At 37.9% G+C, this 15695-nt stretch overlaps 1 protein-coding gene across 7 annotated transcripts in view; it reads right to left on the bottom strand.

Moving 5' to 3' along the window:
- DMXL1 (Dmx like 1) overlaps window positions 1-15695 on the bottom strand; it is a 185086-nt gene that overhangs the window by 149685 nt on the left and 19706 nt on the right. For all 7 annotated transcript variants that reach the window (XM_055298757.2, XM_055298758.2, XM_055298759.2 and 4 more), the window contains exons 2-4: window positions 8605-8730; window positions 5046-5117; window positions 1344-1422 (exon numbers count right to left, since the gene is read on the bottom strand). In XM_055298757.2, coding sequence (XP_055154732.1) covers window positions 1344-1422; window positions 5046-5117; window positions 8605-8730 — 277 coding nt within the window. The remainder of the gene's footprint in view (window positions 1-1343; window positions 1423-5045; window positions 5118-8604; window positions 8731-15695) is intronic.

Genomic DNA, 15695 nt, shown 5'->3' with positions numbered 1-15695 from the left:
ATAAAGAATTAAATTCAAACTTTTTAGCATGACTTTAAAGGTCTCCTATAACATGGTAAGGTCTTATCTCCTTACCACCACTGAGACTCAGCCCAGTGAAGTACTAATCCTTATTATAATGTATCTTATGCTTTCTTTCTCTGTGCCTTCCCTCACTTTCGTAGAATGGTAAAAACGGCTCCCAATAAATTATGTCTCCCTGTGTTGATGCCTCCATGTAATATGACTTTGCCATATCTTTCATCAAGAGGTGGAGTCTATGTCTCCCATCCCTTAATATTAGCTGGACTTGTGACCATATAATGTGGCAGCAATAACATTCTGGGACTTCCTTGCAGCTTCTACTTTCACTCTCAGAATGCAGCCACCACGTAAAAACCAGGCTGCCCTGCTAGAGAGGGCCATAGAAGAGGCCATGTGGAGGAGAACAAAGGCATTCCAGTAGATAGCAAGCAGCAAGGCCCAGATACGTGAACAAGGCCTTTCTTGGATCTTTTAGCTGCAGATTAACTGCTTCAGTCACTACCACATGGAACAACAGATAAGCCATTCCCACAGAGCCTTCCTGATCAACAGAATCATAAGCAGTAAAATGATGGATGTTTTAAGCCATCCATCATTTTGGAGGATGCTTTTCTAATGCAGAAATAGACAACTGATACATGTATTCATTATATTTTCTTCCTTTTTTTTTTTTTTTTTTTGAGACAGAGTTTCACTGTTGTTGCCCAGGCTGGAGTGCAATGGCATGATCTCAGCTTACCGCAATCTCCACCTTCCAGGTTCAAGCGATTCTCCAGTCTCAGCCTCCCAAGTAGCTGGGATTACAGGCATGCGCCACTACGCCTGACTAATTTTTTGTATTTTTAGTACAGACAAGGTTTCTCCATGTTGGTCAGGCTGGTCTTGAACTCCTGACCTCAGGTGATGTGCCCGGCTCAGCCTCCCAAAGTGCTGGGAATACAGGCGTGAGCCACCACGCCCGGCATATATTTTCTTAAATTTCACTTTTTTCCTGTTCCATCTACCCAATTCTCATTGCTAAAGTCTGTTTACTCTCAGGTCCAAAGGCTCCTTTTCAGTGAAACCTTAATTCTCCAGAGAAATATCTCTTTCCAAAAACAATGGGTATCCTGTTATAGCACTTAGAACATTCTCTCATTTCTTACAGTGCCTATCTGTCTTCATTTCAGTATAAATTCTAAAAAGGCATAATCCATTTTACTTCTTTGGTATTCCCCACAATCTCACACACAGCCGAAGTGAAATACACGCGAGTAATAAAAATAAGAACAACTAGGCAAGTGATATTTCATTTTAGTTAATCCTGCTTATTTTCTTACCTGTGGGATCCCAGGTTATATTGTGTGCTATTGATTCCAGAAAAAATTGGCCACTTTTCTGCCACTGACTATATAATTCCTAAAATTAAGAAAAGAGTCATTTAGCCCATTATGATTGGCATATTTTCTCGGTCAAATGTGTACGTTTATGCTTGTTATTCTTACAATAACACAGGCAGTCAATTTTGAAGATAACAAAATGTTCAATTCAGTCAACAAAAATAGAGAACACATGATAAAGATATGTGAGAGAATATCCATAACTGGTGGTCAAAATTCTATCTTTAGTATAAACAATCAATAACCATGGGCCGGGCGTGGTGGCTCAAGCCTGTAATCCCAGCACTTTGGGAGGCCGAGGCGGGTGGATCACGAGGTCAGGAGATCGAGACCATCCTGGCTAACACAGTGAAACCCCGTCTCTACTAAAAAAATACAAAAAATTAGCCGGGCGTGTTGGCGGGCGCCTGTGGTCCCAGCTACTCGGGAGGCTGAGGCAGGAGAATGGTGTGAACCCAGGAGGTGGAGGTTGTGGTGAGCCGAGATCGCGCCACTGCACTCCAGCCTGGGGGACAGAGAAAGACTCCGTCTCAAAAAAAAAAAAAAAAAAAAAAAAACAATCAATAACCATATGCTACCTTGGATGGCAGTCTTATTAACCTCAGATTTAATTATTACTTTATTATTATTAGTTATAGTTAAAAATTTAATTTTAAATGTGTCTGTGGCTTTACTATTTGACGTTTCCTTCTCTTTTACTGTTTTGTCCCATCTGAGATCATAATAGTATGTGGGAAAATTCAGAATAAAAGATGAAACATTTTGATAATACTATATAATTTATGGGCTTACAACTTCTTAAAGTGAAATTTTTCCCTTTCTTTCTGCCTGCAAATCAGTAAGAAATACACAATGTACCCTGACCCAGAACACACACACACACACACAAATAAATACAACCTACGTTTGTGCTTATTACATGTGATATACTCTGATATTTTCTCTATTTCATAGACTTTTTAAATTCAGGTTGTGGCCTACACTAAGTTGAGTTCACAGCCCAATTACAGATTTAGATTCATACCCTCTTAATGTGGTGGTTCTCAAACTTTCGTACAACAAATAATAGCCTGAGATGTTACTAAAAATTCAAATTTCCAAGACCAGTGCCCAAAAATTCAGGTTCAAAAGCTTCAGGATGGGGCACAGAAACCTGTACTTTAACACCCCAGGTGATTTTGACATAGGTGACCTACAGAATATGCTTTCATGAAACACTGCCTTGCAGGAATGTCTTTCAATCACAGTACATACCAGAACCCTCTCTAGAACAAGAAATATAAGTGCATAGACACAATCCTACGGCTACAGATTTAGAAATTCCCAGGGCAGGATCTGGGCACATGTATCCAACGGTAGTTGTGATGTGCAACTCTCATGAAGACCACCACCTTACAAGAATACTCCATAATATACAAAGAAAAGGAAAGAATATATTTTTACAAGGATCTAAAGATTCTGAGACTGTATTTTAGAATCATAGATTTTATACATCTTTCAAGTCTGTAACTTTACCATTTGATCCACTTTTGCCCTTCTTCATCAAGTTTTTTATTATCCTCTCTTCAAAGTCAGTGCTGATAAGCCAATAAACCAGCCAATTTTTGAGTTTTATACATTACATTCATCAATTATAATCAGTAAAAGAGAAAATGGGCAAACACTGAAATTCTCTATTCCATCCTTCCCAATAAAGGCATTTGAACATAACATACTGATTTTCAAAAGCTACTTATTTAATAAATATTTATTGAGTATTGAAATACACTGTTCTGGGCTGGGTGGGGTAATCACCTTAAAAAATTCTTTTTAGTACTGCCAATTACTAATTCTTAAGGCTTTAAGAGGCTCAAATATTGGATTCACTAGGCAATCTAAAAAAACAAACAGAAATCAGAAGTGTGAACACTATTTCCATGAAATTTAAAGGTAAGTATCAATTAACTCAGAAAATAGTTTTCATTAACACAAGGTAAGGAAAGAACACTCACACCTAGGAATCAATACAGATGGTTTTACTCTTAGTTCTGTGGCTTAACAGCTGATTCACTGGTCAAGTCACTATATTCTTTGAGCCTACTCTACTGCCTTATTCGTAAAAAGAAGAAATAATAGCTGTACAAACTAGGTTTGAAGTAATTTGTAAAATACTAATGAGCTAAGTGAAGATGATATGAAAACTACCAAAAGATACATAAAGGTAAGTCTGCTATTAAAAGAGTTCAGTCCTTTATAATTAATACATTCCTAAACCGTCTTTGACATGTTAGCCTAATAATATTCCCATCAAGACTGAATAGATATTAATCAATTTGAGAGTTAAGCAAAGAATTTCATAAGGCTGACTTACCTAAGACCAACTAGCTAGATAGACCCAGAAATAGAAACCAGTCCTATGACTCCCAATACACTGCTCTTTCTTTTTTTTTTTTTCTTTTTTTTCTTTTTAAAAATCTTTTAATTTTAGGTTTGGGAGTACATGTGAAGGTTTGGTACACAGGTAAACTTGTGTCAAGGGATCTTCTTGTACAGATTATTTCATCACCCAGGTATTAAGCCCAGTACCCAATAGTTATCTTTGCTGCTCCCCTCCCTCCTGCCACACTCCACCCTCAAGTAGACCTCAGGGTCTGTTGTTTCCTTCTTTGTGTTCATAATTTCTCATCATTTAGCTTCCTTACACTGCTCTTTCAATGACACTATACTTATCTTCTTTCAGATGGTTTGTTTTTATTTTTATTTTTAGAGACAAGGTCTCTATGTGTCACCCTGGCTGGAATGCAGTGGTGTGATCATTGCTCACCGCAACCTCAAATTTTTGGGCTCAAACGATCCTCCTGTCTCAGCCTCCTGAGCAGCTGAGACTGTAGGCATGCGCCACCATGCCTGGCTAAACTTTTTTTAAAATCTTGCCCAGGCTGGTTTCAAACTTCTGGCCTTATGCAATCCTCCTGCCTCAGCCTCCCAAATAGAGAGGAATACAGGCACAAGCATTAAAGAACCTATAAAATCTGCTAACATGATCCGAATATTTATAAACTATTCGGTAACCAGTTTTCAGAACTATTTCTGAGTACAGCTTCCTTATAAAGAAAAACATTCATTGACCTGTTAACGATTGTATTACATGATCTAAGTAATGCAAGAAAGTTAAGCCCTGAAGAGGCAGAAAACCTGTATAAAGGTAGATTATAAAACAAAGGAAAAAGTACCACATATGGCTCGACAACGGTATTTGATAATAGCAGTAAAGTAGTGCCAAACTTTAGGTTACTGACTCTTGAAATATTATAAAATTAAAAATGTCAGAAATAAAATAAAGCATTTCAACAATTCATTGGCACAATTTATTTTAGTTCTATTCCAATGGAAAATTTAAATATATTTTTAATATCAAAATGGAATTTAACATATAGCTTCAATTACAGTATATAAGTTATACCGATTTACTCGATGATCACTCTGATTTTACACTATTTTGGAAAATTTAAATATATTTTTAATATCAAAATGGAATTTAACATATAGCTTCAATTACAGTATATAAGTTATACCGATTTACTCGATGATCACTCTGATTTTACACTTTTTTAATACTTAAAACATTTCAATTCCTAAAAGAAGAAATCATAAATTACTGACCAAATTTTTCTTTTGTTTCGGTAGGTCAACTGGTTCAAAAATGGAGATAACATTTCCATAAGATGCTGCAATCTTTTAAAAAGAAAAGAAGAACTTATTAGGGATATGTTAACTTATTTATGAATCAAAAAAAGCAAAGAAATGAATACTATAACTTTAAATATGCCAATACACACAATTTCATTCACTGATGCTTAAGAATGTCAATTTTGAAGACTATCACAACTGCATTAGAATCCTAGAACTGCTACTTACTATGTAACTAGCAACTTAATCTCTCCAAACGTTAGTTTCCTTATCAGCGTTCATAGTATGTACAACACTATCTTCCTAACAGCATTATTTTGAGGGTTGAAATAACATTTGTAAAACACCTAGCATATACTAAGTGACATACAATATGCACAGTAAATGTTAACTGTCGTCATCCATCCTCTAAATTGACAATTCTGCCAGCGTACATTAACTTTTCAAAAACGTAACTTAGGTCTATTCCTCTGGAAACTCCCTGAGAACATTTTAAAAACATATTCTACTTTATCCTTTGAATTTACTCTTTAAATTGATGGATCATAACCTTTCCTGGCTCTGTTTTATAAGGTAACTACTACTATAACTTGAGTGAGTCTCATATAAAGAATATCAAAATATTGGAAATCAAACAGAGAGAGATTAAATGAATGAATCAGGGATAGAAAAAAGAACATATGATCTAGTAAAGAGAAGGTAAGAAATGAGGACACAACCAACATGGAGAAAAAACCGTGAATGGATATTTTAAGCGTTCTGAGTTCTTATGATATAGATGTCACTTGTGCTGCATTGATCTGGAGGAACTGTTTAGTTTGGGCCTTTAATTATGGGTGGGATTTCAAAAAGCAGCGAGTATTCAACTTTATAAATAGGGCATAGTATGAAAACAGGTGTAAAGATTAAAAGAGGCAATGTATGTTTAGAAGTGAATGACCAGCACCCCACCAAGAAGAGAGTGCTCCTTATAACAGAACAGTGTACCTGAGACTAAAAAAACAGATCTGAGCCAGGTTGTAAAAGGCCTCACACCAAGGTGAACAATTTGAACTTTTCCAAGGTAATAGGCTAAGAATACTTTGAAGCTGATGAATAAAAGGATAAATGAGGATTAATTTTCTCAGAAAAATGAATTAGGTGGTAGGTACAGTACAAAGAAAAAAACAGTAATAATAAAAATACAGATGCCTATGATGTTAACATTTCCTTCTTTTTTTTTTTTTTTTTGAGACAGAGTCTCACACTGTTACCCAGGTTGAAGTGCAGTGGCATGATCTCAGCTCACTGCAACCTCTGCCTCCCAGGTTCAAGCCATTCTCCTGCCTCAGCCTCCTGAGTAGCTGGGATTACAGGCGTCCACCACCACACCCAGCTAATTTTTTTTGTTTTGTATTTTTTAGTAGAGACGGGGTTTCTCTATTTTGGCCAGAATGGTCTTGAACTCCTGACCTCATGATCCACCTGCCTCAGCTTCCCAAAGAACATTTCCTTCTTAAATGCAAACACTCAGAAATCCCCAGGTACAAGAACCTGCCAATTTTCTTCCTGATACTTTAAGGAACCACAATGATAATACTGATATCTGTAAATGAAGAAAATATTTCTTCATTAGAATGATTATAAAACCAAATGACTTAATTCCTCTTTTTGTTTTTCTTTGTAGAGATGGGGCCTTGCTTTGTCACCTAGGCTGCAGTGCAGTGGTGCCATCAGAGCTGACTGCAGCCTGAACTCCTGGGCTCTAGTGATTCTCCCGCCTCAGCTTCCCGGGTAGCTAGGACTACAGGAGCACATCACCACGTCCGGCTATTTACTTCTTATTTTTATTTTTGTAGAGACGGTTGCCCCAGGCTGGTCTCAAACTCCTGGTCTCAAGCAATTTGCCCACCTTGACCTTCCTAAAGCTCTAGGATTACAGGCATGAGCCACCACACCTGGCCATGATTTCTTCATTCTAACCTGGACTGTCATATAGTCTATCACAAACAGATAGCTCATATTGCAAAGTATTAAATTAGATTTTTAACATTAACCAGCTCCATGTGAGTCTAGATGGTATTAAGCAAGTTTTTATACAGTTAAGAAAGATTACAGAACAAAAGAGCTAGGAGATCAAACAAACATGAAGAGAATGAAAATAAAAATCTGAAGGACAGGCTGGGCGCGGTGGCTCACGTAATCCCAGCACTTTGGGAGGCTGAGGAGGTCAGATCATGAGGTCAGGAGATTGAGACCAGACTTACTAACATGATGAAACCCCGTTTCTACTAAAAAATACAAAAATTAGCCGGGTATGATGGTGGGCACCTGTAATTCCAGCTATTCGGGAGGCTGCGGCAGGATAATTGCTTGAACCTGGAAGCCAAAGGCTGCAGTGAGCCGAGATTGCACCACCGCACTCCAGCCTGGGGAAGAGAGCGAGACTCCATCTCAAAAACAAAAAACAAAACAAACAAACAAAAAAAAACTCAACGATTTTCAGCATTCCATAATAAAGATCATTTTTGTTGTATAGTGAGAAGTCATAAGAGGCCTCAACAAAAGATAGGGGACACTTGTAACTATATTAAAGGGAAGGAATACCATGTTAACAAAAAGAACAGTAGTCCAACAAATATGTAAAGATTCAGAAAACAGAAACTCTTTTTATAATTAATATCTTTAAGTCCCAGGTGGCAACTTTTAATCCTAGAAAGTTTACCTCAAATGAAGATTAGATTTAAAAACAAATGATTGGGTCCATGGACTCTTATATGATCATTTTGATTCCTTACACAAAATGTTCTAGCGGAATCATATGAGTATATTTGTGAAGTTCAGTCCAATCTAGCTACAACTATATATAGGCCTTACCATCTATGCCTATATGGAGTTATTTTAAGCTATATATTATGCTGCCTTGCCTAGCAGTATGACTTTCTCATTCTGGTACTACAGGAACTGTATTTAACCTGATCTAGAAGAATTTTATACTTTGTTTCTTTTGTTTATGTTGTTGCTATTTTACTTTCAAGGTTACCTTTCAATTTTTCATATGCAAATAGAAGTCCAGATAAAGTTTTTCACTTTTCTTATGGGCTTAGAATATTATAAACTCTCGAAGAGTTTTTCATTTCCACAAAAAGTGACACAGCCCTTGTTACACAGAAGTTACAAGGAGATAACTACCTGTTTACAGACAAAAAAAAAAATACTCTAAATCATTTCCTTTAGTTTATTTGTACATATTGAAGATTTATTGTTACTCCTTTCCCCCCATCCAACGACCTTTTAAATACGCAAGCTTTAGACTCATTCTATATCAGTAAGTATTATATTTCTTTCACAGAGAAGATGATGCTATAATTTAAAATTATAGAAGAATAGAATTTCTGGCACTCTATAGAATGCATCTTAGCCAAAAATTTTTCTATCTACACTATCTTTGAAACAAAGCCAAGTCTCTACTTCAATAGGAAATACACACTTCAGAGATTATCCTGACAAAAACCATATTCCAAACAAATTTGTATATTAGAAGATTACAAACCTTGCCTTGTTGCATTGAACAGTCTACACATCCCACTTGAATATTTCCATGTTTAGCTCCTGGGATTATCTGTAATCTTTCAAAATCGCTTCCCAGTATTACAATGTCACATCCAGATGCATAAGCCTAAAAAATATAAATAAATAAAAATGATAAAAGTGTCAAGGAAACATTTACCAGGTAGAATACTAGTATTAACTATCATGTTTTAAGGCAGGGAGAATAAATGTTTTAAAAGACCAATTTTAGGTGTTTTCTTAAAAAAAAAATCTACATTTGGCACTATTTCCCTTACCTCCCCATATACAGCCTATTAGCAAATTCTGTCAGTCCTATCTGCAAAATATGCATCAACTCTGTCCACTTTTTTCATCTCCAGTGAATGCTACCACCCTTGTCTAAACCGAACCACGACAATCTCTCTCCTATTCTACTAATAGCAAACTTCCATTCTTGCCTCCCTCTAATGCATTTCCACAAAGAATGATATTTGAAAAATGTTTATTGCACCAAGTAATTTTCCGTGCTTAAACCCCTCCATAGTTTTCCACTGCACTTGGAATAAAATCTCAACACCTTACCATGGTCAATAATTCTAAATGGTGGTCCTTCTATAAACCCATCTCAGGCTATTCTTTCCTTCTCTCAGTTCGCTCTTATTTCTGTTCCTTTTTACATCTCAAGGTGTTTATCTGCCTTTTATCTGCCTGGTCTTTTCTAGTTAGCTGCTTTCCAACATTCAGGTCACAATTCCCAACCACTACCGCTCCCATTACTTTCTATCACATTACTGTTTATTTTTTTCACGGCATATATTACAATTTTTAAATGTTTTTTGTCCATATCTATTATTAAAAGTTACATTTCAAAAAGGAAGGATTCAAGTTTATCTTGTTCTCTACTCTAGTCCTCAATTCTAACACGAGGGCCTAGAATGCAGCTAATAATTTATAAACGGAATAAATGAAGCATTTAATTTCACAAAAACGGTCACCACAATAAAAGAAAGTATACATAGTTCAAGACTTGTTGGCAAGCATTTCATAGCTCTTTTTCAATTTTACAACAGTTAGCATAACCCTCCCAACTAGAACTCTTCTTTTGTGTGTCCTTTTCCCTACCACCTTCTTTGATCGCAGGAGTTTCTTCCATTACAGGGTACATGGTTGTTCTCCTAGGATTCATATTATAGACTGGCACACGTTACAACAATAAGACATCTAACACAAACTGTTTTCCAAACTGAGTTTGTAAAGTTTTTATCAACTCTCTACTTGCTCCTCATTTTTACACAAGCACATATATTTAAAAATTATACTTCAGGCTAGGCGTGGTGGCTCATGCCTGTAATCCCAGCACTTTGGCAGGCTGAGGCAGGCCGATCACCTGAGGTCTGGAGTTCAAGACCAGCCTGACCAACATGGAGAGAAACCCTGTCTCTACTAAAAATACAAAACTAGCCGGGCATGGTCGTGCATGCCTGTAATCTCAGCTACTTGGGAGGCTGAGGCAGGAGAATTGCTTGAACCTAGGAGGTGGAGGTTGCAGCAAGCTGAGATCATGCCATTGCACTCCAGCCCAGGTAAAAGGGGAAACCTCCGTCTCAAAAAAAAAAAAAAAAAATTATACTTCATATATACCTTACCTTAATTCCTACCAAAACCAAAATTATTCTGTACACTCTATCAAAAAATATTAAAAATGGTACTTGAGAGAACATACAAATGAATGTGCTATATGGAAAAGAAAATCGAGGCCCAAATAAGTTGATAACGTCTCAGTGGCAAAGTGGGCTTCAGAACCTGATATCTTGATTCTTGGTCTCCTGCTATTTCCATGGTACCAACAGGGCCTTCCCTAGTTAACATGCTTGCCTGGAATTTTACCTAAAAATAAGAAAGAATAATCAGGGTGGGGGAGGGGGGAGGGATAGCATTAGGAGATATACCTAATGCTAAATGACGAGTTAATGAGTGCAGCACACCAACATGGCACATGTATACATATGTAACAAACCTGCACATTGTGCACATGTACCCTAAAACTTAAAGTATAAAAATAATAAAATTAAAAAAAAAGAAGAAAGAATAATCAAGTACGATTCCACTAGTTTCACAAAGTGAAAAGAACTGGCTCAAACAAACAAAAAAATCACATGATGATCTCCTCTCCTATATAAATATCCATGATGGGATCATAAGGCTTCTCATAAGACCATTAGCAAGAATAAACTCCAAAGGTTAATTTTAAGAGAAGTTGTCTTTCAAATAATTTAGAAACTAATTTTTCTCCTTGATATTAAATTTTGGGAATACTGATTGCCACTGTTTCTCAAAATATTGTGTTGAATTTTACATGTTTACAATTTAGATTTGCTCCCTTCTAAACAACATTTTCAGTTTCCTTTCAGTAGAATAAAAAACTCATGTCTTCATAACTTCACCTTTGTTATACCCGAAATTATCTACCTAATTTCAGATATTACATTGCAAGTATTTTGTCAAACATGACCCAAAATTTTCCCACATCAAGTCTATATTAATTTTAAAGCCCACACAAATTACTATTTAATACAAATATCACACTTGCAGAGTTGAGAAATGTAAAGTAATCCCAGAAATAAACACTTAGTACAATAGAGAGGAAAACACCAAGTAATAACACAATTACCACTTCATCATTCCTTATCTAGTTCTGAATTACCCTTCTTTTGCTGCTGCTGCATCATACTACTACTATTTGACTTTTTCTCAGCGATGGTACTAGAAGTTACAAAGCAGTCTCCGTAGTCTTGGTAAATTTTAAATCAAATAAAATTATTGAACTTGGCTGAGCGTGGTGGCTCACACCTGCAATCCCAGAACCTTGGGTCCAGGAGTTAAAGACTAGCTTGGGCAACATGGCGAAACCAGCTCTACAGAAAATACAAAAAATTAGCTGGTTACAGTGGCACACACCTGTAGTCCCAGCTACCCAAAAGGCTGAGGTGGGAGGATAACCTGAGCCTAGAAGGTCAAGGCTGTGGTGAGCATCACTACACTCCAGCCCAGGCAACAGAGTGAGACCTTGTCTAAAAATAAAAAATTAAGGCCAGGCACTGTGGCTCACGCTTGTAATCCCAGCACTCTGGGAGGCCGAGGCGGGTGGATCACAAGGTCAGGAGATCGAGACCATGGTGAAACCCCGTCTCTACTAAAAATACAAAAAATTATCCGGGCATGGTGGCGGGCGCCTGTAGTCCCAGCTACTCGGAGAGGCTGAGGCAGGAGAATGGCGTGAACCCGGGAGGCGGAGCTTGCAGTGAGCCGAGATCGTGCCACTGCACTCCAGCCTGGGTGACAGAGCGAGACTCCGTCTTCAAAAGAAAGAAAAAATAAAATAAAATAAAAAACAAAAAAAAGATTGTGCAAGTCTGGCATCTAGAACGGTTAAGCCTTTCCAGAAGGTTTTCAATTTACTTTGTCCAGATCCATCAGAGGAATCATTATCTATAACAGCTATAGCCTTATGAAATGTATTTCTTAAATAAGACTTTAAAAGTTGGAAGCATTTGTTGGTTCATGGACTCCAGAATGAATGTTTTAGCAAGCATAAAAACTACATTAATATCCTTGTACACCTGCATCAGAGCACAGGTCATTGTCAATGAACAGCAATATTTTGAAAGGAAATCTTTTTTCTCAGCAGTAGGTCTCAACAGTGGGCTGGAAATATTTAGTAAACTGTGCTGTCTTCCGGGCTTTGCTGTTCCATTTGTAGAGCACAGGCAGACTAGGTTTAGCATAATTCTTAAAGACTCTAGGATTCTCAGAATGATAAATGGGCATGGGCTTCAACTTACAGTTACCAACTGCATTAGCCCCTAACAAGAGTCAGCCTGTTCTTTGAAGCTTTGAAGCCAGGCATTGACCTCTCCTCTCTAGCTATGAAAGGCCTAGATGGCATCTTCTTCCAACAGAAGGCTGTTTCATCTACTTTAAAATCTGCTCTTTCGCATAGCCAGCTTCATCAATTATTTCAGCTAGATCTTCTGGATAACATGCTGAAGCTTCTACATCACTCAGCGCTTGCTGCTTTACCTTGCACTTATAGGTTATAAAGATGACTTCTTTCCTTAAACCTCATGAACCAACCTCTGCTGGCTTCAAACTTTAATTTTGCAGCTTCCTCACCTCTCCCAGCCTTCATGGAATTGAGAAGAGTTAGGGTCTTGCTCTGGATTAGGCATTGGCTTAAAGGAATGTTGTGGCTAGTCTGATCTTCTAGCCAGACCACTCAAACTTTCCCTATATAAGCAATAAGGCTATTTTGCTTCCTTATCATTCATGTGTTCAATGGAGCAGAACTTTTATTAATAGTTTCCTTTGGAATTTTCCCTTTGCATTTACAACGGCTAACTAGCACAATAGGCCTAGCTTCTGGCCCATCTTGACACACCCTCCTCACTAAACTGAATCATTTCTAGCTTTTGATTTAAAGAAAGAGATGTGTAACTCTTCCTTTCACCTGAACACTTAAAAGACACTGTAGGGTTGTAACTATTCTATTTTCTATATCATTGTGTCTCAGTGAATAGGGAGGTCTGAGCAGAAAAGAGATATGAGAGAAAAGCCAATTGGTAGTGTAGTCACAATACACAAAACATTTATTAAGTTTACTGTCCTACAGGAGTGCAGTCCATTGGCACTCCACAACCACTAAAATAGTAACAAAGATCACTGATCACCATAACAGATATAATAATAATTTTAAAAGGGGCCGGGCATGGTGGCTCACACCTGTAATCCCAGCACTTTGGGAGGCCAAGGCAGGCAGATCACTTGAGGTCAGGAGTTCAAGACCAGCCTGGACAACATTGGTAAAATCCAGTCTCTACTAAAAATACGAAAATTAGCCAGACATGCTCATTTGAACCCAGGAGGAGAGGCTGCACTGAGCCAAGATCGTGTTGCTGCACTCCAGCCTGGGCGACAGAGCAAGACTGTTCAAAAATAATAATAATAAAAGTTTGAAATATTCTGAGAATTACCAAAATGCGACATAGAGACACAAAGTGAGCACATGCAGTTGGAGAAATAGTGCTGACAGATTTGCTCAACAAAGGGTTGCCACAAAACTTCAATTTGTAAAAATCATAATACTTGAAGTGCAATAAAGAGCAAGAAAACAAGATATGCCTGTATTCGAGAAAACTGAAAACATGTCCACACAAAAACTTGTACATCAATGCTCATACCAGCATTATTCACAATGGCCACAAAGGGAAACAACTCAGATGACCATCAACTGTCAATGGCTAAACAAAATACAGTATATATCCATACAATGGAATATTATTAAGCCACAAAAAGTACTAATAAGTGCTAGAACATGGAAGAACTTTACAAAAGACCACATATTTTATTATTTCACTTATATGAAATGTCCAGAATAGACAAATCCATAGAGTCAGTAAGGTAGTTGGTGTAAATAGGCAAACAAGCGATGTAAGTGGCTGTAAGATAGCAGCTGCCAGTGGCTACGGGTAGTGGCAAATAGACAGTGATTGGTAATAGACACGGGATTTCTCTTGGGGGTGAAGAAAATGTTCTATAATCAGATTATGGTAACACACATTGTTAATACACTAAAACCACTAAAATACACACTTTAAAAGGGTGAACTTTATGGTATGTAAATTATATTTCAATAATGCTGTTATTTAAAAAACAATAATTGTGGCTCCAAAAAGGTGGTGTTTCACTTGCCTCCAAAGAAAATGAAAAACAGATTCATACAACACCGCACCTGTAATCCCGCCTAATCAGGAGAGGCTAAGGAGAGAAGATCGCTTGAGCCCAGGAGTTTGAGATCAGCCTGGGCAACACAGCAAGACCCTACATGGAAAAAAAAAAGAAAAAGAATTTTTCTTAAATAAAAGAAAAAGAAAACCTGAAACAAATATACAGTGCTGAAAGTATCACCAGAAATAACCCAGAACTCACATATGAAGACAAGACAGTTCCTGGGGCCACAGGAATGAAAAAAGACAATTTTCGGAAATGAAAAAAGACAGAGACTTCCACATTCACAACACCCCTCCCCCAATTCTGCCCAGCACCTAGGGCACAGAAAATTTCCCCAAACATTGTTTCTACACTGGAAAAAGTGAGATAATGGTGAACAGCCAGCTTCCCCACCATCTTGGGTTCTCTAGCAGGTTATCTGTCCCAGCCCTAGCCCATAAGAAGCATCACAAGTGCCTAAAGAAATATCTCTGAGGACAGGGAGAAACAAAGAGGGCAGGCAGTATTATCATCCGCATCCCTGAAAATACTGCTCCATAACTCAGCCAAAGGAGATGCCACATGAGAGAGGCTGTTCAGTAGTAACACCACCCTGTAGGAGATTTGTCCCACGAGGTTTCCAGCACATGAACCCTTAGCCAGCATTCCCCCTCTGCTGAGATACCTCCTGTGGGATCTCCTCACTTTAGGAAGGGCAGCCCTTTGACGGTTTACAAGAGCCAAGGTGAACCTGGACTTAAGGCAACACCTGGAACCTAAAAAGGGGCAGTGGCTTAGCAGTGAAGAATCTCCAAGTAAAGATATCCAATATAAACCAAAACAAGCCAAAGACTAGAATAAATAACTAATCCATAAATGCAAAGACATAGGTGTGCATCCACAAGAAACAGCAGGCCAAACACAGTGGATCACGTCTGTAATCCCAACACTGGGAGGCCAAAGCAGGAGGATCCCTTGGGCCTAGGAGTTTGAAACCAGGCAGCACAGAAAGACTTGCCTTTACAAAAAAACAAAAATAAAAACATTAGCTAGGTGTGGTGGCATGTGCCTATAGTCCTAGCTACTAAGGAGGCTGTGATGGGAGGACAACTTGAGCCTGGTAAATTAAGCTGCAGTGAGCTGTGATCTCACCACTGCACTCCAGCCTGGGCAACAGAGCAAGACACTGTCAAATAAATAAATAAATAAATAAATAAATAAATAAATAAATGCATGCACGCACGCATGCAGCAAACAGGGAACCATGATCTCACCAAAGCAAGGAACCAGTACCTGACCCTAACCAGTAGGCGATATGTGAACTCT

The sequence above is a fragment of the Symphalangus syndactylus genome, chromosome 11, assembly GCF_028878055.3.
Source record: "Symphalangus syndactylus isolate Jambi chromosome 11, NHGRI_mSymSyn1-v2.1_pri, whole genome shotgun sequence".
Taxonomy (NCBI): Eukaryota; Metazoa; Chordata; class Mammalia; order Primates; family Hylobatidae; genus Symphalangus; species Symphalangus syndactylus.
The sequence above is the reverse complement of the archived record's forward strand: the minus strand, read 5'-3'. Positions and strand labels throughout refer to the sequence as shown.